General features: G+C 40.2%; 2 protein-coding genes across 4 annotated transcripts in view; both read left to right on the top strand.

The window, feature by feature from the left end:
- Window positions 1-19,424, top strand: part of tmed2 (transmembrane p24 trafficking protein 2) — a 29,462-nt gene extending 10,038 nt beyond the window's left edge. Inside the window, exons 3-4 of the mRNA XM_069933501.1 lie at window positions 4,679-4,786; window positions 15,282-19,424. Coding sequence (XP_069789602.1) covers window positions 4,679-4,786; window positions 15,282-15,406 — 233 coding nt within the window. The 3' untranslated portion in view covers window positions 15,407-19,424. The remainder of the gene's footprint in view (window positions 1-4,678; window positions 4,787-15,281) is intronic.
- A 3,680-nt stretch (window positions 19,425-23,104) lies between these two features.
- Window positions 23,105-25,183, top strand: part of ddx55 (DEAD (Asp-Glu-Ala-Asp) box polypeptide 55) — a 43,300-nt gene continuing 41,221 nt past the window's right edge. For all 3 annotated transcript variants that reach the window (XM_069933493.1, XM_069933494.1, XM_069933492.1), the window contains exon 1: window positions 23,105-23,229. In XM_069933493.1, the coding sequence (XP_069789594.1) occupies window positions 23,128-23,229 (102 nt within the window). In that variant the 5' untranslated portion in view covers window positions 23,105-23,127. The remainder of the gene's footprint in view (window positions 23,230-25,183) is intronic.

Raw genomic sequence — 25,183 nt, 5'->3', positions numbered from 1 at the left:
GATGAATGCCCTATATCTGCTCCTATGTCTTGTAGTGTTAACAGGCCCTTTCGGGCCACCCAAATACCCAAATTAACTTGCATTCCCTGTAGGTTTTGAAGGATGGGAGGAAACCAGAGCACCAGGAGGAAGCCCATGCAGACATGGGAGAATGTACAAAATCGTTACAGACAGTGCTGGATTTGAGACCAGATCACTTGGTGCTATAATAGTATTGCACTAACCGTGGTACCAAATTATTCTGTAGGAATATTTATTGAGTAAAATTCAAATTGAGTTTTTTTTAATTTTCATATTCTATCCAATTTTCACATGAACTAACAACAATTCCTGTGTGTGAGAGGTGAGTCACCTGTAGATGTGTGTCATGGAGGGCTGCGAAACCTTGCTCAAGGTCATTAGTGTGCTCGTGGCCTTTTACAACATTGTCAGCTCTGTAACATTCAAGTCTGTGTATCTGATGGGAGTTTTAGATTTGCTAAATTATGTAGTGAGAGATTGTTCTTGCTACATTGGTCAAGGATTCAAGTGCAATTAGATATAATGAATGATAACTAATGTGGAATTCTGTGGATTAACTAATTTATTTACTCTGATTCCATTCGGCCTATAGACTTGATAAAAATCTTTACATATGACTTTAGATTTACAGAAGTAGAACAAACAGGTTCAAGCTGGTTGCTCAGTGACTTAAGATTTAGAAGAATCACATTACATTTCCTTGCATGGGTCTTGGCTCCAAAGAGATGGGAAATGTTTAAAAAGTTGCTAGTCCTTGCAAAAAGTCTGCTTTCACTTTAGAAACTTATTTTGCCCTTTCCCCTTTGGAAATTTATGTATATTGATCCTGAAGCTTCAGGTAGCTGCTCTTTGTGTCAGATTATTTAATGGCAAATCTGGTTTCCCCCCTTTTTAAGGGAAGAGATTGTATGGCTTTGGCTGAGATTTTAAAATTTCCGGACCCAGGGGAAGAACCCAGATAAGACCATTAGACATTAGGAGCTGAATTAGGCCCTTAGTCCCATTGATCCTGCTCTACCAGTTGGCTCATGGATAATGTATTTTTCTTCTCAAACCCATCTTCTTACTTTCTCCCTATATTGTTTGACTCCTTACTACTCAAGAGCCTATCAACCTCTGGTTTAAATGTACTCATTGACATGGCCTCCACAACTGTCATTACTCTGGCTAAAGAAATTTCTCCTCTAAAAGGATACTGTATTTATTTGTGTAATAGTGGAGTTATTTGGACCAATTTTTCAGGTCAACTTTGGGGAGGTTGACTTTTACATCAGTCATACTTTTGACTGTAGTAAGTACCTTTGTCATTCAAGGTGTCTGGAACTTGATGGCCGGGACTGGGTGTTAAGTCTGTGTCCAGGGCATCAGGAGAGCTTGGAAAGGCAGGTGGCAGTGTCCAGGGAGTCAGGAGCTCTGGTGGGCGGCTGGGGTGAGGGTCTGCAGTTGGGGTGTCAGGAGCTCTGGTGGGCTTGTGGCTAGGGTGAGGATCTGTGGCTGGGGTGTTGGGAACTATGTTGGCCTGACGGTCGGGGCATTGGGAGCTTGGATGGATGGGTGGCTGAGGTGAGGGCTTATTGTCGGGGTGTCGAGCTCGGATGGGTGAGTAGTTAGAGCATTGGGAGCTTGAGTGGTCAGGCGGTTGAGGTAAAGGTTTGTGGTCGGGAGCTCGGATGGGTGGGTGGCCAAGATGAGTGTACGTGGTTGGGGGGGGGGGGGGCAGAAATTCCAGTGGGAGGGTGGTTGGGGCTAAAAATAGGGGTGTTGACTTTTTCTCTGGTCATACGAAAAATGAGATTTTTGGGCCAAAAAAGAGGGGTGGTCTACTATTGCATGGGATCGCCTATTACAGAATCAATAGGGTAAATAAAAGAATGTTCTTTTATTTTGAAGCTATGCCTTCTGGTTCACAACTGTAAACATCTTTTTAATGTCCACTCTCTTGCCCCTTCAATATTCATCAGATTTTAATGAAATCCCAATGATCCTAAACTCCAGTGAGTACAGACCTAGAGCCATCAAATGCTTCATATACATTAATTTTCTCATCCTCATAGACCTTTCCAATGCCAACAACCCTCCTTCAATATGGGGCCCTTGGTCTTATGGCTTAATTTTTCTATTAAATTGCACTGTCACACACTTATTTCATCTGCCCTTTCTTTGCCCATTCTTCCAACCTGTCCAGGTCCCTCTGAAGACTCCCTGTTTTCTCAACGCTACTCCCCCACCCCCCCCCCACCCCCCAACCCATCTTTAGATCATCAGCGAACTTGGCTGCCAAGCCATCAATTTGGTCATCCAAATTATTTACGTATAACGTGGAAAGCTGCGGCCCAATACTGACACCACTTGTCACCAGCAGCCAGTCAGAAAAGGGACCCTGTATTCCCCCTCTTTGCCTTCTGCCAGTCATAAAATCTTTTATCCATGCTAGTACTTTTCCTGAAATATGTGGGCTCATCTCTTTTTGACCACTTCGTATACGGCATCTTGTCAGAGACCTTCTGAAAATCCAAATAAACAACATCAACTGACTCCTTTGCCTTTCCTGCTACTTCAAAGCATTCCAACAGACTAGTCAGGCAAGATTTTTCCTGAAGGAAACTATTCTGACTTTGGCTTAATTTATCAAGTGCTTTCAAATACTCTGCAATCTTATCTTTCATAATGGACACCAGAATCTTACCGACCACTGAAGTCAGGCTAACCTGTCTTTTGACTTCTTCCTTAGACTGAAGTGATAATTTAGAAAGATTACTATTTATGTGTTCACAATCTCTTCAGCAACTTCTTTTGGGGCATTGGGGTGTAATCCATCTGGTCCAGGTGACTTGTCCATATTCAGGTCCTTTGGCTTCCCAAGCATCTTAGTAATAGCAACTATGCTAACCTGCCCACTTTGAAAGCGGCAATGCAGGTAAATGAGATGGTTATGAAGGTGTGTGGGATACCGGCCTTTATTAGTTATGGCACTGAAAATGAGAGCAATGACATGATATTCCAACTGAATAAAACCTTGGTTGATCAGGATGGAAAGATGTGATCGAGCTGCAGACAGTGTTTACCAGGATGGAGCATTTTTGTTGTGAGGAGAGAACTGGAGAGGCTACATCTTCTGTCCCTGGAGCAGAAGAGATTAAGAAGGAACAAGATTGAGATGTATAGAATTGGGGGCTTGGTGTGGATAAACTGCAGGAATCTTTTGGCCCTCACCAGAGGTGAATAAAGTTGGAGGTTATAGGTTCAGGGTAATTGGTAAATGATGAGGGGGGGGGGGATTTTCATGCAGAGAGCAGTGTTAATGTGGAATGATGAGAGGAGGGGGGGTGGATTTTCATATAGAGAGCAGTGTTAATGTGGAATGATGAGAGGAGTGGGGGGGGGATTTTCATGCAGAGAGCAGTGTTAATGTGGAATGATGAGAGGTGGGGGGGGGTATTTTCATATAGAGAACAGTGTTAATGTGAAGTGCTCTGCTGGAAAAGGTGGTGAGAGCACAGTTACAAACGGCATTTCAGAGATGTGTGGAGCACTTGAATTTCCATGGCTTTGAAGACTGCAAATGAAATACTGGGACATGGGATTGGTGCAGATGGATGTCCTCTGGTAACATGGATGAGATGACCCAAATGGCCTTTTTCCCTGCAGTACGACTAGATATTATTGCTGATTTTATAGCTTGTGATACTTGTGCAAGTTGAAATGGCAGCTGTTGGTGGTACATCTGTCATTGCAAGTCTGTTCATGCTCTTCAGAATGCCAAAGGCACATGTACAATATGGACACCTTGTTTCTTATTCATTGTCCCTTTTTGCTTTCTGTTCCTTCACTTTGGACCTTTATTTATCCCGTGTCCTCTGTTTACCCTTCCCTTCAGGTGGTGGGAATACATGGGATGGTATGTCAATCATTTAACATTTTTAATGCATTCTTGCTGTCTCTTCGTATTTTCTTAATTTCTGGCTAATGCAAATGGCTTGTGGAATCTCCGTTTGGACCTGTAAATGAATTATTTGTATAGGATTTCTTGTCAGTGTTACCATTGTGTGCTGGCTGCATATGCTAACAGTACTAACTCAGTGATTGAGATAAAGTTTGAAAATGGGCAATGCCTCTGGATGGTTTGTAGCTTTTACAGCAAAACTACAACAAAACCAGCTGTAATATTTTAACGTCTCTAATCACAGCTTAAAAAACATTGTAGGTTTGACAGATGTACAGAGGAGTTTTGGGACACAAGCTATTTATCTTTAATTTTGACTTTTATAATACTGCTTTCAGCATTAAAGTAAGGTGTATCAGTGATAAGTATTTTTTTGCTGATTATTTACATGTACAGGATTATTTTGTAATATTTTTTCAATTTTGAATAGTAAACTGAGTTGCAATTGTAATATTCATGATGTTTTTCTTGCATTTTTTTTATTGTACTACAGAATCGAAACATATTTGATAAATTTATTATTCGCCTTTCCAAAGTTCGCCAAAACATTTTTTTGGGGGGAAAAAATGGAGTCTTGCTTCTTATTTTGGTGATAACACCTGCACGTTTTGGGGCTTCATAAAATTGGCTGTTTGCTTTAAGGAATGGCTTTAACGGACCAGATGTAACAGCACAGTGAGGAAAGTTTTACATTGATCTTGTTTGTTTATAAAGCTCACCAGAATAAGTTGGAAGAAATGATCAATGAACTGGCTGTGGCCATGACAGCGGTGAAGCATGAACAGGAGTACATGGAAGTGCGTGAGCGGATACACAGAGCAAGTAAGTACATCTGTTTTTGTGCCTTGTTTGAGACCTACCTTGATTCTGGGCATTTGTGGCCTCTCCCAGAAGTTGATGGTATCATACACCACGTCTGTCTTCGAAATGTCTGCATTGTTAAGCTCTATCATCTCTGTAACCAGAGGGCTAGGAACATCTACTGATTTCCATGTGCCTGAACTCGACAGGGCCTTTGACCCATGATGTTGTGCTAACTTATGTTGATCTATTTCATAACAGTCTCATCCTTCCCTACCTCAACCCTCTATTTTTCTTGCATCCATGTACCTATCTCCAGAGGGTTTTGAATGTCCTTATTGCACTAGCCTCTACCACCACCACCAATGACAATGCTTTCTAAGCATTCACCACTGTATTTTTAAAAAAGAAACTTGCCTCTAACATCTTGACTAAACTTTCCTCCTTAAACAGATGTTCTCTGGTATGGGGATAAAGGTGGTGGCTGCTCAGCCTATCGATGTCCCTCATTATCTATGTACTCTCAGTCACCTCTTATCCTTCATTGCTCCAAAGATAAAAGTGCTTTCTTCATGATTCATTTTCCAATCCAGGTAACATCCAAGTAAATCTCCTTTGTACCTTCTCTAAAGCTTCTAAATCCTTATTGTAATGAGGTGACTAGAACTGAATGCAATACTCTGAGTGGTCTAACCAGAGCTGTAACATTATCTCGTGGCTCTAGAATTCAATTCCCTGACTAATGAAGGCTAGCACACCATATTTGTCCTTAACCCCCCACCTTTCAACCTGTGTGGCAGTCTTGGACACCAAGATCCTTCTGCTCCTCCACTTTGATGAATTCCTCTGCCTTTGAGTTTGACCTTCTAAAGTCCATCACTTCACACTGTTCTGATTGAACTCCAGAGCTGCTCAACTCTGCATCCTGTCTATATCCTGTTGTAATCTATGATTCATCCAAGCCATCATAATGAGCAGGGGTACTCCCTGTGGAGTGTTTCTAGTCACCAACTTCCAGGCAGAATATGTTCCACCTACTACTACACTTGGCTTTTTGCAGGCAAACCAAGTCAAGATTCTCCCTCTAAACATGGGGATTAGATTTGCTATTCTCCAATAACTCCTGTGGCCAGGGTGGATGTAAAAATCATAGGCAATGCCTTTCTGTAATAATCTGGAATAGATCCTGTTAGGTCCTAAGAATTTATCCATTTGAATATTTATAAGATCCAGAACTTACTCTTTTTTTTTTAAATAATTTTTTTATTTTTCACACTGTGAATCAAATTAACCAAAATATGTACAAACGTATCTCATTAAATTTACACAGTGGTCTTTTCTCCCCTTTCCCCCCCTTTCCCTCCCTCCCCTCTACCCACCCCCTCCAATACCTAAAAATATTCAACATGTACAATACAATAAAACCATAAAACAATATTTTCACACAAAGGAAAATAAACAAGAAAAATGCATCATCTATTTATCACACACTGAATCTAGTCGTTTTGTCTTCTTATCATTTTCATTCTCATTTTAGGAGGTCGGAGACAAAATCTCTCTGATATGTTCCATGTTTGGTTCCCAAATTTGTTCAAACATTGTGACTTTATTTTTTAAATTGTATGTTATTTTTTCCAATGGAATACATTTATTCATTTCCATGTACCATTGCTGGATACTCATGCTCTCTTCCATTTTCCAAGTTGACATACATTTTTTTGCTATCGCTAAGGTTATCAGAATGAATTGTTTTTGCACTTATCCAATTTGAGGCCTAATTCTCTACTTCTTATGTTGCTTAAAAGAAACATCTCTGGTTTTTTTGGTATGTTATTTTTCGTAATTTTATTTAGTATCTGATTTAATTCTTCCCAAAACGTATTTACTTTTGTACATGTCCAAGTTGCATGTTATGTTGTTCCCATTTCCTTCTTACAGCAAAAGCATCTATCTGATAATGTTGAATCCTATTTTTTTAATTTTTGAGGAGTGATATATACCCTGTGTAACCAATTATACTGTATCATGTATAACCTTGTGTTTATTGTATTCTTCATAGTTCCAGAACATAACTTTTCCCATACTTTATTTTTTATCTTTGTTTAGATCCTTTTCCCACTTCTGCTTCGGATTATAGTTTATTTCCTTTTCCTTATCTTGCAGCTTAATGTACATGTTGGTTATAAATCTTTTGATTATCATTGTGTCTGTAATCACGTATTCAAAGCTGCTTCCTTTAGCTAATCTCAAGCTGTTTCCCAATTTATCCTTTAAATCAGCTTTCAATTGATGATATGCAAACATTGTACCATGAGTTATTCCATATTTGTACTTCAACTGTTCAAATTTTAATAAATTATTTCCCAAAAAACAATTTTCTATTCTTTTGATTCCTTTTCCCTCCCATTCTCGAAAGGAAAGGTTATTTATTGTAAAAGAGATTAGCGGCTTTTGAGTCAATAGTAATTTTGGTATTTGATAATTAGTTTTACTTCTTTCTAAGTGGATCTTCTTCCATGTATTAAGTAAATGATGCATTACTGGTGAGCTTTTAATATTGCACCAGCTTTTCATCCCAGTCTGGTTTTTCCCATGTCTGGTAAAAATCTGATAAATACCTGAATTGTGCGGCTCTATAATAATTTCTAAAATTTGGCAACTGTAAACCACCTTGATTATACCTCTCTGTTAATTTATTTAACGCTACCTTTGGATTCCTCCCTTTCCACAAGAATTTGCTTATTATTCTCTTTAGTTCCTTAAAGAATTTTTCTGTTAAGGTAATTGGTAATGTTTGAAATAAGTATTGTATCCTTGGGAACACGTTCATTTTAATGCAGTTTACCCTACCTATCAACGTTAGTGGTAATTCTTTCCATTGTTCTAAGTCTTCGTGCAATTTCTTTATTAGTGGCTGATAATTTAGTTTGTACAAGTGGCTTAAGTTATTATCTAACCTGATCCCTAGGTATCGGATTGCTTGTGCTTGCCATTTAAATGGTGATTTAAAAAAAAAAAAATTCTGTATAGTCTGTGTTACTCATTGGAAATCCATCGTCTCCTGGTGTTTTATTGTTCGGCATATTTTTTAATATATCCTGTTCTTCCTCTATTTCAAATGGTTTTATTAGTTTGTTTTGTTCCTTGTCTTGCAATTTTGGCAGTTCAATTTTAGCATACATCTTTCTCCATTGTTCTCAATTTGATACAATTGTTCATAAAATTCCTTAAAATTTTCATTAATCTCTGTTGGATTATATGTAATTTGTTTTTTCCTTTTTCCTTGATGCCAGTATTGTTCTTTTAGCTTGTTCTGTTATAAGTTGCCAGGCTAATATTTTGTGTTTTTCTCCCAGTTTGTAATACTTTTGCTTTATTTTCTTTGTTCTTCTCCACCTTGTACGTTTATAATGTTTCGTATTTAATTTTTCTGTCTGCCAATTCTCTCTTTTCGTTATATCCTCCCTTTTTACTAGTTCTTTTTCTGTACTTACTATCTCCCTTTCCAACTGCTCTATTTCCCGATTGTAATCCTTTTTCATCTTAGTCATATAACTCATTATCTGCCCTCTAATGAAGGCTTTCATTGCATCCCATAATATAAATTTGTCTTTCCCTAATCCTGTGTTTATTTCAAAATATGTTTTAATTTGGAATTCAATAAACTCCCTTTTAAATAGCATGGATTTTAACCTCCATCTATGTTTTTAGTGGGATGTCCTCCAGTTCTATTGCTAATAATAGGGGTGAATGATCTGATAGTAGTCTAGCTTTATACTCAGTTTTTCTAACTCTCCCTTGAATATGGGCTGACAACAAAAACATATCAATCCTTGAGTAAGTTTTATGCCTACTCGAATAATATGAAAATTCCTTCTCTCTTGGTTGTTGCTTCCTCCATATATCCAATTTCCTGCATTGATTTAACCATAAATTTGGCTACTGTATTCTTTTTACTTGTCTTTTGTCCAGTTTTATCGAAGATTGGGTCCAAATTAAGGTTAAAATCCCCTCCTATCAATATATTTCCTGTGCGTCTGTAATCTTCTAAAAAATATCTTGCATAAACTTTTGATCCTCCTGATGAGGTGCATATATATTGAGCAAATTCCAAAATTCTGAGTATATGTGACACTTTATCATTACGTACCTCCCTGCTGGATCTATTATTTCCTCCTCTATTTTGATTGGTACATTTTTGTTAACTAATATGGCTACACCTCTAGCTTTTGAATTATCTGATGCTGCCGCTACGTGTTCTACCCAGTCTCTCTTTAATTTGTTATGTTCCACTTCAGTTAGATGCGTTTCCTGCACAAATGCGATATCTATTTTTTCCTTCTTTAATAAATTTAGTAGCCTCTTCCTTTTAATTTGGATATGTATTCCATTAATGTTTATAGTCATATAGTTCAACATGGCCATCTTGTATCTTGCATACATCTCTTTTCCACCTCTTTGCCACCTCCACCCCACTTTTCCCCATTTTCATCTCTTAGTTTTCTCTTATTACACTTAATATACGACAACACATTTAAGGCATAAAGTACTCCCGCAATTCCCACATTCACTAATACTTTAACCCCAAAAGATTCCCCCCCCCCTCTCTGAGTTGCCTCATACCCCTTGCCGGGCAACCACAACTCCCCTTTTCATTCGGTTGCGATCTTGTTGGCAGCATCAACTGATTTTGCAGTGACAGTTATTCCTCCTCCACCCAGCCCTCTCCAGAAAACACTTTTTTTAAACACATATAACAAAGCTCTCTCTCTTTTTTCCCCCTTACTCCCTTCCTTCCCTTCTCTTTTCCCTCTCTAGTTTTTTACATATACATTGTTTTTACATCTCTATATATACTTTATCGCCATTCTTCATTCTTGTTACAGCTCTTCATCTCTTCTCCTGTCCTGCAAATGTTCTGCAAATTCTTCTACTTTCTCTGGATCCGAGAACAGTCTGTTTTGCTCCCTGGGTATAAATATTTTAAGCACTTTAAGATGTCTTAATATGAATTTGTAACTTTTTTTCCGTAAAGTTGATTCCGCTGTATAAAATTCCTTCCTCCTCTTTAAGAGTTCAAAACTTGTGTCTGGGTAAAAAAAATATTTTTTGACCCTTGTATTCAAATGGTTTATTATCTTCTCTAATTTTATTCCTTGCCCGTTCCAGTATATTTTCTCTTGTCATGTATCTCAAAAATTTTATTAGGATGGATCTTGGTTTTTGATGTACCTGTGGTTTCTGAGCTAATGCTCTGTGTGCCCTTTCTATTTCCATTTCTTCCTGCATTTCTGTTATTCCCAGGACCTTCAGGATCCATCCTTTATTTAAATTCCTTCATGTCTGTGCCTTCTTCACCCTCCTTCAGGCCCACTAATTTTATGTTGTTTCGCCTACTATAATTTTCCAACATATCAATTTTCTGAGATAACAACTCTTGTATCTCTTTAATTTTTTGTCACTTTCTTCCAATTTTTCTCTTAAGTCATTTACTTCCATTTCTACAGCCGTTTGCCGCTCTTCCACATTCTCTACTCTTTTCCCTATTTCTGTCATTATCAGTTCTAAACTTTGCCTTTTATCTTCTGTTCTTTTCATTTTCTTTTTAATTACAATAAATTCTAATGATCACCATTCTTTTACTGACCTCATTTGTTCCTCAAAAAAGACTTTATCTATATTCTGTCCATCTGTTTTACCTTCTATTTCTCTGTGAAGATCTTGGTCTTCTTCTTCCTTTTCTATGTCTGTATCTGTGTTTGTGTCTTCTTCTTCTTTGTGTTTGTGTCTCTTCTGTTTTTCCTGATGAGCTGCTTGTATCTCTTTGCTGGGCCTTTTGTTGCTGTTCCTCCCCTCTTGGGCTGCTCGTCTGTTGTGCTTCTTGACGTTGGTCGTCTTGTTGATCTTCCCTCTGTCTGTCTTCCACGTCTGCTTCATCACACCCTCTTCTGCTGTCTTCCTTATCCTCCAGTTGAGAGCCCTGGTGTCGGGTGTCTCTCAGCTGCTCAGTCTGTGACAGCCTGCTCCTCTGCTGAGCCTCCCCCCCCCAACCTGTGTCCTCTTTCTCCTCTGAATGCGCAGTTGCACATGTTTGTTTGGCTCCGAGAGCCATTTTTGTGGTGCACGGACCGGTTGGTGGGTCGCGACTCTGTAGGGCAGGTACTGACCTTGAGGGTCGGGCGCTCCTCGTCACCACAGTGTCCTATTCCTTCCTGCAGGTAAGGCCTTCTTCCTTCTTCTTTGGTGACTTTTTTACTTCCAGCTGTTCTTACTTTCTCCTTCTTGGAAGCCATCTTCTTTCTCTGTATCTTTATCTTCTATTTCTTATACTCTTTTTGTTATGCTTTGCTTTTTCCTAACTTTTTTCCCTATTTTTCTGGAGAGAGTTGTTTTTCCTGACCGACCACTACTCCATCACTTGACTCCTCCCAACTTCCTCTTTCTTAACCCTGAAATTTTCCAGTAGCCAGTTCCACACTAGCCAGTTCCACACTGACCTTGCATTCACCAAGATTTCTCTCCCTGGTGAACACTGAAGCAAAGTATTCATTTTGGACCTTGCTTACCTTCTCTGCCTCCAGGCATGGTTTCCTCTCCCCACTCCCCCAAACAAAAACTTTTATCTCTAAGCAGTCTTAGTCATCCTTCTGCCTAATCCCATCATAATTAGCCCTTTCCTAATTAAGCATCTCCCAAATTTGTCTGCTTCTGTCCTTGTTGATAGCAAAAGGTCATTGTTTCTGATGTGCTCACCCTCCGAGAGATACGTTACCTAACCAGGTTAATTACCTGTATCCAGTATGACTTCTCCATTTGGCTTTTTCGCAGATTCAGGAATCCTTCTTGGACGCACCTGACAATTTCTGCCCCATCTGATCCTTTTGCACTGAGGAGGTGCCAGTCAGTATCAGGAATGTTGAAATTTTCCGTAACAACATTTTCCCACCTTTCCAAAATCTGCATACTTACCTACTCCCCAGTGTCCCAGTGGCTGTTGAGAGGCCTATTGAGTGATTGCTCCCTTTCGGTTTCTGACAGCAACCCACAATTATTTGATCATGACATCCTCCCTTTCTACAACTTTGATAATGTCTATGATTAGCAATATCACCACCACCCCCCCCCCCACCTCCCATATCCACGTAACCGCTATACACTTCCTCGCTACTGACAGGGCAACCTTCACAAACTGAATTTGATATTTGGACAGTCTAAAACTCGTATCCCAAATATCTCCCAGAAAGTACAACTCCAAATCCTGTGGAAATCTACTTTTGCAAATTTTTTGAGAATGTCTCCTAGGTACTCCCAAAAGGATTTCACCCTTGGGAATAGCCAGGTGGAGTAGACAAAGGTTCCAATCTCCATATCACACCTCAAGCACATTTCTGAAATTTCTTGCTTTGATTTGTGTCATTTTTGTGGTGTGAGGTATAGCTGATGCAAGAAGTTGTATTGCAACAACTTGTATCTGGCATCGATGACTTCAGTCACACTGCCCAGACACAGGCTTGACCATCATTTTTCATTGATTGCTGTGCCCAAGTTTGATTCCCATCTCTCCTTTGACCTGTGTAAGCCTGGCTTCGGGCCCTCATTTTGGAATATGTAATACATATTAGAGATAAATTCACACATTTTCCCGTCAAATTAAAATCTCCATGTTACGACATTTAGGCAGGGTCAAAGATTGTTCCAATGGTTCCAACACGATGCACCTTCCAGGTGTCCAGGATCTTATTACCCAAACTTGAGGGTATTAAATTATTCTGGGTCAAAGACATTTTAGGAGATATCTCCACCTTCCATCCAGTACACTGCTTTATTCTTTTCCATTGTCTGAAATCCATGCTTTAATACGGGGTTATCTGTTTTCTTTGAGAATAATTTGGTGTCCCACTTGTATATGAATCCTCCTATCTTTTCACCGACTGTATGTTGTCCAAATTGTGCCCAGTAGGGGAAGACAAACCTTGCCTGGGCTACCCAGTAATATTTTTGAAATCTGGTAATTTTAAACCCCCCATATTATAGACCCACAATAACTTTTCCATGGAGATTTTAGCCTTTTTATCATTCCACATTTGCAGAACGTGGTTTTTTTTTAAAAATAAAAGCACCCTTTTATGGGTAATTCCCCTGCCATTTTGAAGCATGCCTATTGCACCCATCTAACACTTGCCACCTCCTCCTCTACCCCAAAGCTCCCAATATATTTTCTTCTTTAAAACTTTAACCATCGTGAAAAACAAAGTGTACCTATTATATATACATTATTTACAGTCAGACCCCCTCTTGTGTTTGGCTCTCCATCCTCTTATCTCCCTTAGGGTTTCTCCTGGGCAGCGCCCAGGGTGTTTGTATACCTCAACGCCTGCCTCTTTGGCTTCTATAAAGAATTTCTTCTCTTCTTACCCCCCACCCCTCTAGACAGGAACATCTTTAGGGTCGCTGGATGTAACAGTGTGGAGCCAATTCCCTTGTTTCTTAAGTTTTTTTAAAAACTTGATCAAATTCTCTGTGCCTTTTTATAAGCGCCATATTTGTATCAGGATAAAAGAGGACCCTCCCCCCGCCTCAAATTCTACTGGGACCCCTCTCTCTGTTCGCTATATATCTCAGAAGCTTTATCAAGACCAAATGGTCTGTCCCAGACCTGGCCTGGGGAAGAAGGACCGGAGGGCACTTTCTATCTGGAGTCAGTTTCCCAATATCTTGGGGATCCGTTTTCCCATATTTTTTCCCTGTCCTTTGTCCAGACATCTCTATAATTTTCTAACCCTTCTATACAGTCATCCACCCCCTTTCAACCCTCTCCTCCATCGCGATCATCCTCCCAGACAATTCTCCCACAGCCATCCTAATTTCTCCCATTTCTGCTGACATCTTTAATATTTCCTTTAATCTATTTTCTGAGGCTTCCACCACCACCTTCATCACCTTAATGGATGGTTCCATGCCGCCCCCCCCCCCCCTTTCTCTCCACTTTATTCCTCTGCTCTGCCCCATGACACCTGGCCTCCTCGTTCGTCGATCTCCGCTCCCTGTGTCACTGTACGACGTCTCTTTCACGAGGCCGGGCTCACTACTTCTGCTGCCATATTGCCTCCACTGCTCATGGGTCTTTCCCTGGGTTGCAGGCAGGGTTGCTTTCATGGCGTTGCCTGGTGTTCCTTTCCTAACCTTTCTGTGCGGGGCCAAGGCCACCCACTTCCTTGTTCGTCTTTCCCACGCTGCCACCACTTTCAGCCCTCTCCTGCCATTGTCCCCACTGCTCACAGGGCTCCCCCTGGGATGCAGGCACGGCCGCTTCCACGGTGCTGCCTGTAATCCTTTCTGTGCAGGACCAAGGCCACCCATGACCTCCATCTCTCCACTGCTTCCTGTGCTGCTGCTTCCAGCCCTCCTGCCGCCGGTCACAGGGCTCACCTTCGAATGCAGGCATCGCCTCTCCCACACTGTTGCCTGCACTCTTTCCTAGGCCCAATGATGGGTGCATCCCAGTATTTTTGTAATCATCTGCTCCAGGTAGGCCGTTTGTCTGTATTTTTTCTTCCCACGGATGCCTTTGAGCAGGCTCTCCATTTTTTTTCCACGAGGCCGCTGCTCCTCGTCTTCTCATGGCAATAGGATCGACAATTCATTCTGGGTGAGTATTTTTTCTTTCTTTCCCATTTCTTGAATGTTTATTCTTCCGTCAGGTGCTTTTTTTCTCCGCTTCTCTATCCTTTTTCCTGGTTGTTTTTATTGATTTCACTTTGTTCTCTCTGGAACCCTGAGTTCTACATCTAACCCCTTCTCTGCATCCACGTGACTGAGGCCTATTGCTTGTTAAGATTGGATTCGCTTGTAGTTGAGCGGTAATGTAGTCCTTTGGCCCATGTGCCTCTCACCAGTTATACAGCACCAGTCCAGTGGAGCTGATCTAACTTCTGGACATTGTGTAGTGAGCTTGCAATTCCATTTGTGTCCTTGTTTATTTAACTTTAGTCCATCTCTGCACTCTTTGAGATCAGTGAGAGTCTCTTTAATTGTGTGATTATACTTGCAAAGAGTTATGGCTTGGTAAGTATGGTTTTACTGTAAATGTTTTGGTTACTTTCTTTGTACTGGCACAAATCACCACTTCTAGATCGTCCATTAGTGAAGAACCCAAAAACGGGAAAAGGAGTTGATCATTAGTCCCTTCAGTGCTGACTGATCCCATGCTTCTTGAAACCCTTGGTCATTTACACAACTGTGTGGAGTTCCTGGAAAGTAGTACCTGGAATGAAGCCACTTTATGCCTTTGCATTGGCCTTAAGAACTTGCTTGTTACAATGTGGCAGTGATTTTGAGATCTCCTGATGTGGAATGTAACACAAGGAGTGAAAGCAGGGGTATTAAGAATTTACAAAATTTGAAAATACAACAAACTGGTATTGCTTTCCTGTTAGTCACCGTTTTATTGTGATTTTCTGACAACTTCATCAAAAACATGTATTTGGCTCAGTTTTGTTTTCTGCTTCCTTTGCAGTCAATGACAACACAAACAGCAGAGTGGTCCTCTGGTCTTTCTTTGAAGCTCTGGTACTAGTTGCTATGACACTTGGACAGATCTACTATCTGAAGAGATTTTTTGAAGTCCGGAGGGTTGTCTAACCATCATGTGTGGAGATTCAGCATCAGATAAACAATTTGAAAAGTATCTGGTCACAATCGCTTTTATTACTTTGTCACTTGATTGAAACATTTTGCGCACTGTTAATCTTAATTTACTGCTGTTTAAACACTCTTTGAAGAATGTTGGGGGGGGTTCCTTGGGTTCAAGAGAATTTTGCAGAGGCAACCAGTTGTGTTGCAAGAGACATTTGATGTCCAGTCATTTCCGATCTTTAAAAATCCACTTACGTACGCTTTAATTTGCTTTGCTGTAATTGGTAACGTTGACGAGCTATAAAAAGAAAGGTAATTAATGTGCAAGTTATTGATTAAGGTGTGATGAGAATGCATCCATTGCATTAATCAGATTTTAAAAAAATTCCTTGATAATTTTCTACAATTTGTTTCAAGTTATTTATCATTGTTTTGAGGTCATGGTTTTACTTTAGGACAGCAGATTTGGGGCCTCATTATCTGGTAGCTTCACGGTTCCACAACTTTACAGTTACTTTGTAGGAGAGTTTTGATTCTCCAAATCAATTCATATCTTTGAAAGGAGATATGATAATGTACAAGCCCCTTTAATATTTTCTAAATATTTTTGTTTGTGTTTAAGCAGATAAGTTTGTTTGCAGTGTTGTATTAAATTTCCTTTTGGAACTTTAGTGGTCCCCATCAGCTATATTTTTGTAAGGTGGTTGTATATTTCTGTGAAGATTTCACAGTTGGTTCAGTAGCTGGGCGACAGATTTTTTTGTAATACTGTCCAGCCACTTCAACCATGTCCCACTTGGTTTTCTTTCACACTTCATTCTGTTTTGACCACTGAAATCAAATTTGCTGCTGGGAGTTTACAAAAATGGATATTATAAAAATCTTTCTATGCTTTAGTTTGCTTTGCTATAATTAATTGGTAACATTGATGATGGACTTAAACTGTAAACAAAAAGTAAAACATTAGGTATGTGAGGTATTGATTAAGATGTGACTAGTACAAGTCTGACATACTTTGTCTTTTTGAAAGATGTTTTCAATTTTCTACAAGTCATTTCTGGTTTCATTTACCTTTGTTTTTGAGGTCATGGTTTTACTTTGGGGACAACACAATCCATCAGTCCCTCAACTCTTCAGTTCATGATCAGGATTATTTATATTAAATAAAGAGAATGTTACCAGATTCTGGAAATATTGCAGTATGTGGGTTGCACAATGGTCCAGTTGCAAATAAGTTGTTTAACTATGAACTGATTACCTATGACCTTTAGCAAATACATGTCTGATTTTTCGGTCGTGATACAGACTATGTTTCCATTGCTGTCTTGTTTCTCTATTCAGAATATTCTTGAAGTTGATGACTGGAGTTTTCCCTATTAACTGTAACATCCTCCTTGCCAAACTTGGATAAAATTCCTCAGAGGAGTGAAGGGATTTTGGGGGAGATGGGTTGTGGGAAGGTGTTACTTTTTTAAATTAACATGTTCCATTTGATGTTTAGCTGTAAAGTGGAACATTTATTTAAAAAATGCATTTCCAGTTGAATATTAATATTTAAATTGTTGGTTCGAGCTGTTTATCTTCAGTATTTGTGAAGATTACAAATTTTTGTGACTGGTTGTTATATAAAGAAATCCTGTCTGTACAGCATTTTATCCAGGGTACTGGACATTAACAGAATTTGACTGGATTTTCTGCCAACAAAGAATTGTGGATGGAAAAAAAGCTTGTGGGATTGTGAAACTTTCAAAAGACAGGTTTATAAAACTGTCTTAAAAGAAATGCTGCTGTCTGCTGATTCTTTTCCAGTGTCTCTGTGACAGCTCATCTTAACTGAATCAGATGTGACTGATGTAAATTAAAGTTAAGTGTCTCCAATGAAATAACCCAGTGCCAATGTGTGATTAATGCAGCATTTGCTTTTAAAGGTGTGCAAGATGTGGAGAGGCTGAGGTCCTGAAGTGTGAAGGCCACCTATGTGTTAGTCAGACACCAGTTCAGAAAACTAAATTTCATTTTTTTTTTAAATTAGAGGGAAATTGTGAGTATATCTGGCAATTCTTGTGGTAATGTTCTTTATTAATTTCCAGTGTACAGTAAAGTTGCCATTGTCTTGAATTCCAGCAACTAGTAGCTTCAAGCAACTGGCAAAAAAGTCACAAAATAAATAGGTAAAAATGCAGAAGTTTAAAATTGGCAACTCCTAGTGGTCAGTTCACCAATCGCTCAATCTCAAGCAACTGGTAAATTCACTTATCCCATATCCACCAATCCCCATAGGTGCCAGATTCTGGGTGTTTTTACTGTACTTTGTAACATGTTGATTTGTATGAGGCAGGTGCGGTAATTTTCAAGAGTGAAAACAGCCAGCTTTGCCTTCTGATGGGCCAGATCCTATTCCCCTTCCCTCTTGCAGAAAGACTGCAAATTTGTGATTTGAATCAGTGTTGACCTCATTGCTGAAAGTGTCTAGTTTATCAGAGGCGAGTACCATTGGACTGGCAAGTTGCTCCAATAATCGGCAAGGAGAAACAGCATCTCTATGGCACTTCCATAAAACTGACTCATTTCATTCTATTTCAGAGTGAGAAGTATGAGATGACAAATTAGAAATCCAAAATAATGCTAGAAGTAGTGAGGTGCAAGCTAAAGTGAATTTTCATTTCTGACACAATCACGGATGTGTCCACTCCATCATTAGTGATGGTAAAAATCAGTGATTGATGTGATTAGTTATTAACCAGAGTTTTGTCTAGTCAATTTTTTTCAACTATATTACAATTCCCTTCACAAAGTTCCCCTGATCTAACAGCTTTAAAGCTGTTGTAATGACAGCTATTGGCTTGTAAGTTGATGAATTGAATTTCATCCTATTTGTATTGATTTTCAAAGAGTATCTACAGGAGAAGTTTTGAATAGATTGGAACAATCCTTGTGATTCTGGGCCAAGATCTACAAGAAATGAAACACTTTTTTAACCATCCCCATTTGCCTTGTTTCATCAATTTTCAGGGATCCATGTATCTGTCTTTTCAACAATCCTTTTAAAAGATTCAGCAGTAAACTATTGTCCAAATAGTTTGGTTGCAGCTTCAGTCTATGCCGGTATCCGGGGACAGAAATGACCTATGCTTTTGAGAGGAGTAGAGTCAGAGTCAGGAAGTTGACTTATAAGAAGCTACTGTTGCTCAATATTGACAAGTATTAGTGCTTTTAAAAATTCCTTTGGAAGATGGGGAATGAAAGCAAATGAACTAAATCTCATTTTTAAAAATTGTGGTCATGACACTTTGGTTGTTGGTGAAAGTGATCAGCTGTGAGTGGTTAACTAAACAGTCCTACATTTCCTCAAAGGACAAGTATTTCATTACTTCATGAAGTATAGTTTGAAGAAAATTACCGGTATTTGCATTTATTCAGCACCTTTCACATTCTGTCTGTGCTTTACAGTTAATGAAATCTCATTTTCAATGTCAGCCATGCAGCAACTGAATTATGTTCAGTTTTCTCACGGATGGCTATATCACAATGACTTGTTTCCTGACATTGGCCACAAGTTTGTCCATGTGATGTTGGGGAGAATTCCCTTGCCTTGGGATGAAAGACCTTGCTGGTGTTTTCACTGAATTGTGTGAAGTTGCTGAGAAACTTGCCCAACTTAAGAACCAAGCCAATATATAGTCCAGGATGTGCAGCTAACAGCGTGTACTGTTTAATTGACCTTCAATTGCTTGAGATGTCTAAACTTGCTCAAATGCAGCCTATTCACGAATACTTGCAAGTGACAAGAGTAGGCACCAGATGGTTAATTTTTTCAACATTTTAAAAGTTATCTGTTGAAACATTTACCAAATTGAGAAGTCTATCTGCATAATTGTGTCTCTGCTGTATTCAAAATTGATTCCATTATATGAACTGTGATCCTTTTTACTGATCAGGTTTTGTACAGCATGGTGTGGGAACTGAAATGAAGCAGACCTGGACCAGTTACTTTTTTTCAATAAAAACTGGAGTTTAAAACAAACCTGCATAATTTATTTTTTCTTTGAAAATTTTATTTATTAGTATCTTTCATATATTTCAAATTAACTTGCAAATTATTACATAATAGATATTAAATAATTTTCAATTTTCACCTCCCACCATCCTTAACCCCTGCAGATATAAAAAGAAAAGATAGAAAGAAGAGGACACATTAATTGTAATAATTATAACCATATTAATAATACCATAATAGATTTCTTGATGAAAATACCATATTTTCAAGGGGCGGGCGGGGAATTGGATAAGAAGGTTTGGATTAGTCTATATTCATAAATCTCTTGTATGAAATGAAAGACTAATAGAATATGGATCAGTTTCAGGATATAAGGTTAATGTGGATAAAAGTGAATGATGCCTATGGTTAATGCAGATTATACACAATGTAAAAAGTTAGTAAAATTTAAATGGCAAAGTGAGGGGGTTAAATATTTGGAAATAATAGTAAGCGAGCAAGTGAATAATTGGTATAAATTTAATTATTTACCACTTTGAAATGATTGGAGGAAGATCTAAAAAGATGGAAGGAATTACCAATATAATTAATAGGGTGAGTGAATTGTCTTAAAATGAATATTTTTCCTGGAAACCTGCATAATTTCTTGATTTATTCATTTAGGTAATTTTCTGCAATAGATTTGTATCATTTCTCTCACAATGGTTCTGTTAGAATTAATATTTTGTAGCTATTGAGAACTTTAAGTATTCAGAGTGCCTTGAAAAATACGTTTGCATGAACTATTTATCAACTTGTGACCTGGGTTATAGGTGGTCTATAACATAGCAGACAAATGCTACTGATGTTATGTAAAATATACTCTCTTTATGGGTTTGTTAATACATGACTGACAGTAAGTAAAGGAAGAACTTCAAATGGTTTGTGGGTGAGGAAAAGTTGAGCACCAACACCTGAAAGGAAGGATTTGCATTTATTGACCACCTTCACAACTGTTGATCCAAGTCCTCTCTTGGAATTACTTCCTGGGGTACAGTGATCAACTGGAGGGATAGCTGTGGGCTGAGTTGACTAGGATTGTATTTATTATAACAGGAAATTATGGCACAGACAAGGCTATTCCAACCTCCAGATGTACTGCCACAAAATGGAGGTCAAGACATTGTTTGCCTCACCTTGATGCTTGTTCTCCACCACACTGATCTGCTTTAATGCACTTTGCTGCCTTCATTATCCTTCACTTTTTCTCTTCCCCACCCCAAACCTTTGACCAGACTAGTTCAAAGCTTCCTTGGTGAATCTAGCAAGTTTCCCTTTGGTTAGGGTGCCACTTTTCTTGTGTAGGTTACCAATAGTTCAGAAGAGATCCCAATTGTTTATCCATTTGAAACCCTCTCTCCTATCATGTCCTATCCTTACTTTCACTGGTGCTGGTAATAATCCAGAGATTACACATTCAGAGGTCCTACATTTTAACCAAACTCTCCATGACAATATTCATGTCTGTTTAGAAACCTCTTAAATGCTACTATAGTAGCTGCTTCCACCACTACTCCAAGTCTATTTCAAGGACCTACCACTCTATCTAAATAAATGCTCTGCTGATCTTTATATGGGTCAGTACAACATTGTGGGCTGAAGGGCTTGTATTTTATATCTGTTCTCTATTCTAAAAATAGATTACCATTTACTTTGAAATACAACTTACAACATGCACTTGTATTCCTTGTGACATTTACTTTTCCAGTTCATCTTGGGTTAGGGTTACAAGAACAACAACTGTCCTGCCATATTCAACTTGCCCACGACTGACTTGATTTGTCCCTGAAGCCTTTTTTAAATACAAGCAGAATATTAGCCACCTTCCAGTCTTTTGGCAACTTGCGCATGGTTAACAATGATGGAAATATCCCAGCCAAGGTCCTGCAATTTCTTGCTTTGATTCCTACAACAGCCTACATTACAAGTGATAAGGCCCTTGAGATTTGAAAACCTTAAGACCTCTAACATCTATTGTAACAAAGACTCTCCTAGCATCGATGTCTTTCTCCATAGTAAGTATGGATGAGAAATATTCATTTATGATCTCGCCAATCCTTGTGGTTCCAGATGACAACCTCCTGATACTTTTGATGTGTTCTCTTGTGGGTTATCCTCTTCCCCTTCTAGAATCTTTGGATTTGCTCTTACCTTATCTGCCAAAGCTATCTCATGTACCCTCTTTGTTCTCCTGATTTCCCTTGCATGAACTTCATCCCATACAAGAGATTCATTTGATTATAACTGTCTATACCTGACATATGCCTCAATATCTGTCATGTAGGGTTTCATGCCCTTCAGTGAAACAGGAATATGCAAAGTACCAGGGTTAGGGAAGGTTGGGTAATGAAGGATAAATGACCAGGGTGTTGTGAAATGAGTGGTCCCTGCCGAAAGGGTTGTATGTAATTGGTGGAAATGATGAAGAATGATGTGGATGCTAGTGGGGAAGTAGAAGCAGAGGAAATGAGAGGGTTCCATTAATCACAATAGAGGGGTCTGATTCCTGTAACAGTGTGTTTTGTATTTCCTGGAATCAGTGGATTGTTGGAACATTGAGACATGATGTGGCTGAAGAGAATGCTGGTGAGATCACACCTGGATTATTGTGTGCAATAACTGCTATCTTGCACATTTAAAGGGGACCAGATAGGCAACTTTTTCCAACCAGAGGGTGGTGGATAGATGGAACATGCTCTCAGAGGAAGTGGTAAAGGCTGTTAGAATTATGACACTTCAAATACATTTGGACAGGTACATGGATAAGGAGGGTTTAGAGCTGTGGTTTTCAAACTTTCTTACCTTAAGTAAGCCCTTACTAATCATAGAGCACCTTTGGCAAGGGATACTCAAGGTAGCATAGTGAATGGAAAGAAAAAGTTGGAAAACCACTGGTTTAGAGGGATATGGAGGCAATATGGGCATGAAATGACACTAAATTGAGCAGAAAAGTAAATTGCAGATATGGAGAGTCTGTAGAGAGGTAGATTAAGTGAGTGGAGAAGAGTCTGGCAGATGGTAAATGTGAGGTTATCCCCTTTGGAAGGGAAAATTGAAAATCAGAATATTATTTAAAGGAGAGATTGAGTTGACTGGGACGGTAGAAGAATGAGAGGGGATCTTATAGAAATATATAAAATTATGAAAGGTAAGATAGAGGAAGGTAAGTTGTTTCCATTGGTGGGAAGACTAGCATTAGAGGACATAATCTAAATATTCACTGTAGTAGATTTAGGACGGAAATAAGGAGGAACTGCTTTATCCAGAGGGTCTTGAATCTGGAATGTGCTGCCCATTTAAGCAATGGAAGCTACTTCCGTAAATACATGGAAGGCAAGGTTGGATAGAAAGGATATGGGGACTAGGCAGGTTGGAGATGAGCTGATCTTCAGATCAGCCACGATCTCCTTGAACGACGGAGCAGCACGATGGGCCGGAAAGGACTGTCTGTCCATGGCATCCATGCCCCACCTTTCATGAGGAACATCCCCCCTCACTGGATTCTCTCTGAGCAGGGACCGTGGCCCCTTCACCCTCATCCACCGCTCTCTGGACCCGCATCATTTCTCCGCTACCCGGACTCCCTTTGAAGGAGCTCACCCACCATCGGGGCGCATTCCCCCACCCCCGGAACCAGATCCAGCGCTTTCAGCCCGGAAACAGCGACGGGCCGGAAGCCGGTGCTGGGAAGATGGCGGACAGTGGAGCGTGGGAGAGCTTGGCGGTCGAGCTCCACCCGCGGGTTTTAGAGACGTTGCGGCAGCTCCGCTTCCCTCATATGACCCCGGTGCAGGTAACGGGAGGTCGGGTGACGGGAGTCGACGAACCAGCCGCCTGGGCTCCGCAAGAGAGCGGTCCTACCCTGAGGAGGGGAGGGGGGGTTGGGGGAAATGTCTGATCCCAAGCCCAACTCCTCACTCACCGCCATAACTCGTTATCCTGAGCCTTAGCCGTCACCCACCGTCCTGATCTGTGACTCCAACCCTCCTCAGCACCAACCTTTTGACCCCTTAGCCTTCCCCGTCATCCACTGCTGACCTAGCCCCAAGCTGCCACCCACTTACCCTTCCCCGACAAGATTCCTTTATTGTCATTAATAATACAGAACTTGTGGATTGTCTTCTGCCTGCTGTAAGGCAGATAAAGAGTCGCCATTGGTGTCGCCCAAAACCCCTTACAGTACAAGAAAGAGAAACGAGAGTTCATACAGTCAGCAAGTGTTTGTGGATTCACCTCGGCCTCACATAGGCTCCTGTTTGATCCATTGGCAACCTGAGCTCCAGATCCAAACTGCTGGTACGACCAGGAAGCCTTAGGTGCCTGAGGCCCTTCGGGAGCCCTTGCTGTCAACAGCCTCTTGAATCCCAGTTCTGATAACTGATTCCTGTGAGTCAGTCTCCAGCAGCCCACAGCCTGCATGGGTCCCCCAACCACAAGTTGCTGAGAGCTCACAGCTTGTGCAGGTCCCTCAGAGGTCGAGCCCCTCGCTAGTTCACTGCCGTGGTCATCGCCCTTTAGGGTTGTCTTCTCTACTTCTCAATAGTGGGGGGTATTCTTCCAGTTTCTGCTGCCCTGCACCAGTCCACTGCTCCCCGGAATCTGCAACCTCTCGTTGCCAATGCTGAGCATAGGTGCTGCCATCTTGGGCTCAGATCTGTGGTTGCAGGATTTAAATTTAAAAACACTGCTGGCTCCTCTAACAGGCCATTTAACCCCTATAAGGAGCTGTTGGTATTAGAGCTGGAAGGTTGAATGCCTCAGAGCAGTGCTGTGCCTTGGGTCTCTGTTCTCTTGGGTCCACACATGCGATAGGACTGCCATTATAACAGCTCCAATAGCACCACCATTTTTAATCACCCTGACCGTTACCTCACTGATCCTTCTCTGCAACCCACTGTACTGACCTTTGACCCCTCTCCATTATCCATTCCTTCTCATCACATGCTGCCTGACCTGATGGTTACTGCCCTGACTCCTCACTCCACAAGTTCTTGCCCTCCTGAGCACCTACAACTTGACAACATGGGGAAGGAGTTGGCACCTGGTGTTGGTTGGATTTAATGTAAAAACAATGGGCTATAATAGGGTTGACAGGTCACCTTTGAATTTATGCCTCTCAGTTGACCACTCTGTCCTCACCAACTGTCTCCAAATCTTAATTTCTTCCCTAAAATTTACAAATGTGTTTTCAATCCAAATCTTTTGCAGCATTATCCGAAGCACATGGCATCAGTTTCTATGTTGATGATTCTTCTGACCCCTCCAGGTTACCAAATGGTCCCATAGTGGATGTGCAGAACTTTCAGTTAAATGTTGATAAGAGCAATGTCATTTCTGGTCCCCACCACTAACTACTTTCCCCAGTGCCTGACTGCCCCTTTATTCTGGCAATAATTTGAGGGTGAATCAGCTTGCAACCTCAGCAGATACGATGATGGCGTTGATTTCAAGAAGAATAGAATATTAGAGCAGGAATGTGATGTTGAGTCTTTATCAGGCACTGGTGAGACCCCACTTGAAGTATTGTGAGCAGTTTTGGGCCCTTCATTTAAGAAAGGATGTGCTGATGTTAAAGAGAGTTCACAAGGATGATTCTGTGAATGAAAGGGTTATCATATGAGGAGTGTTTGACAGCTCTTGGCCAGTACCCAATGGAATTTAGAAGAATGAGGGGGGAATCACTCTGAAACATTTTGAATGTTGAAAGGCGTGGACAGAGTAGATGTAGAAAGGTTGTTTCCCATGGT

Source organism: Narcine bancroftii, chromosome 4, assembly GCF_036971445.1.
Source record: "Narcine bancroftii isolate sNarBan1 chromosome 4, sNarBan1.hap1, whole genome shotgun sequence".
NCBI classification, from domain to species: domain Eukaryota; kingdom Metazoa; phylum Chordata; class Chondrichthyes; order Torpediniformes; family Narcinidae; genus Narcine; species Narcine bancroftii.
This window is presented reverse-complemented; position numbering and strand designations above follow the sequence as displayed.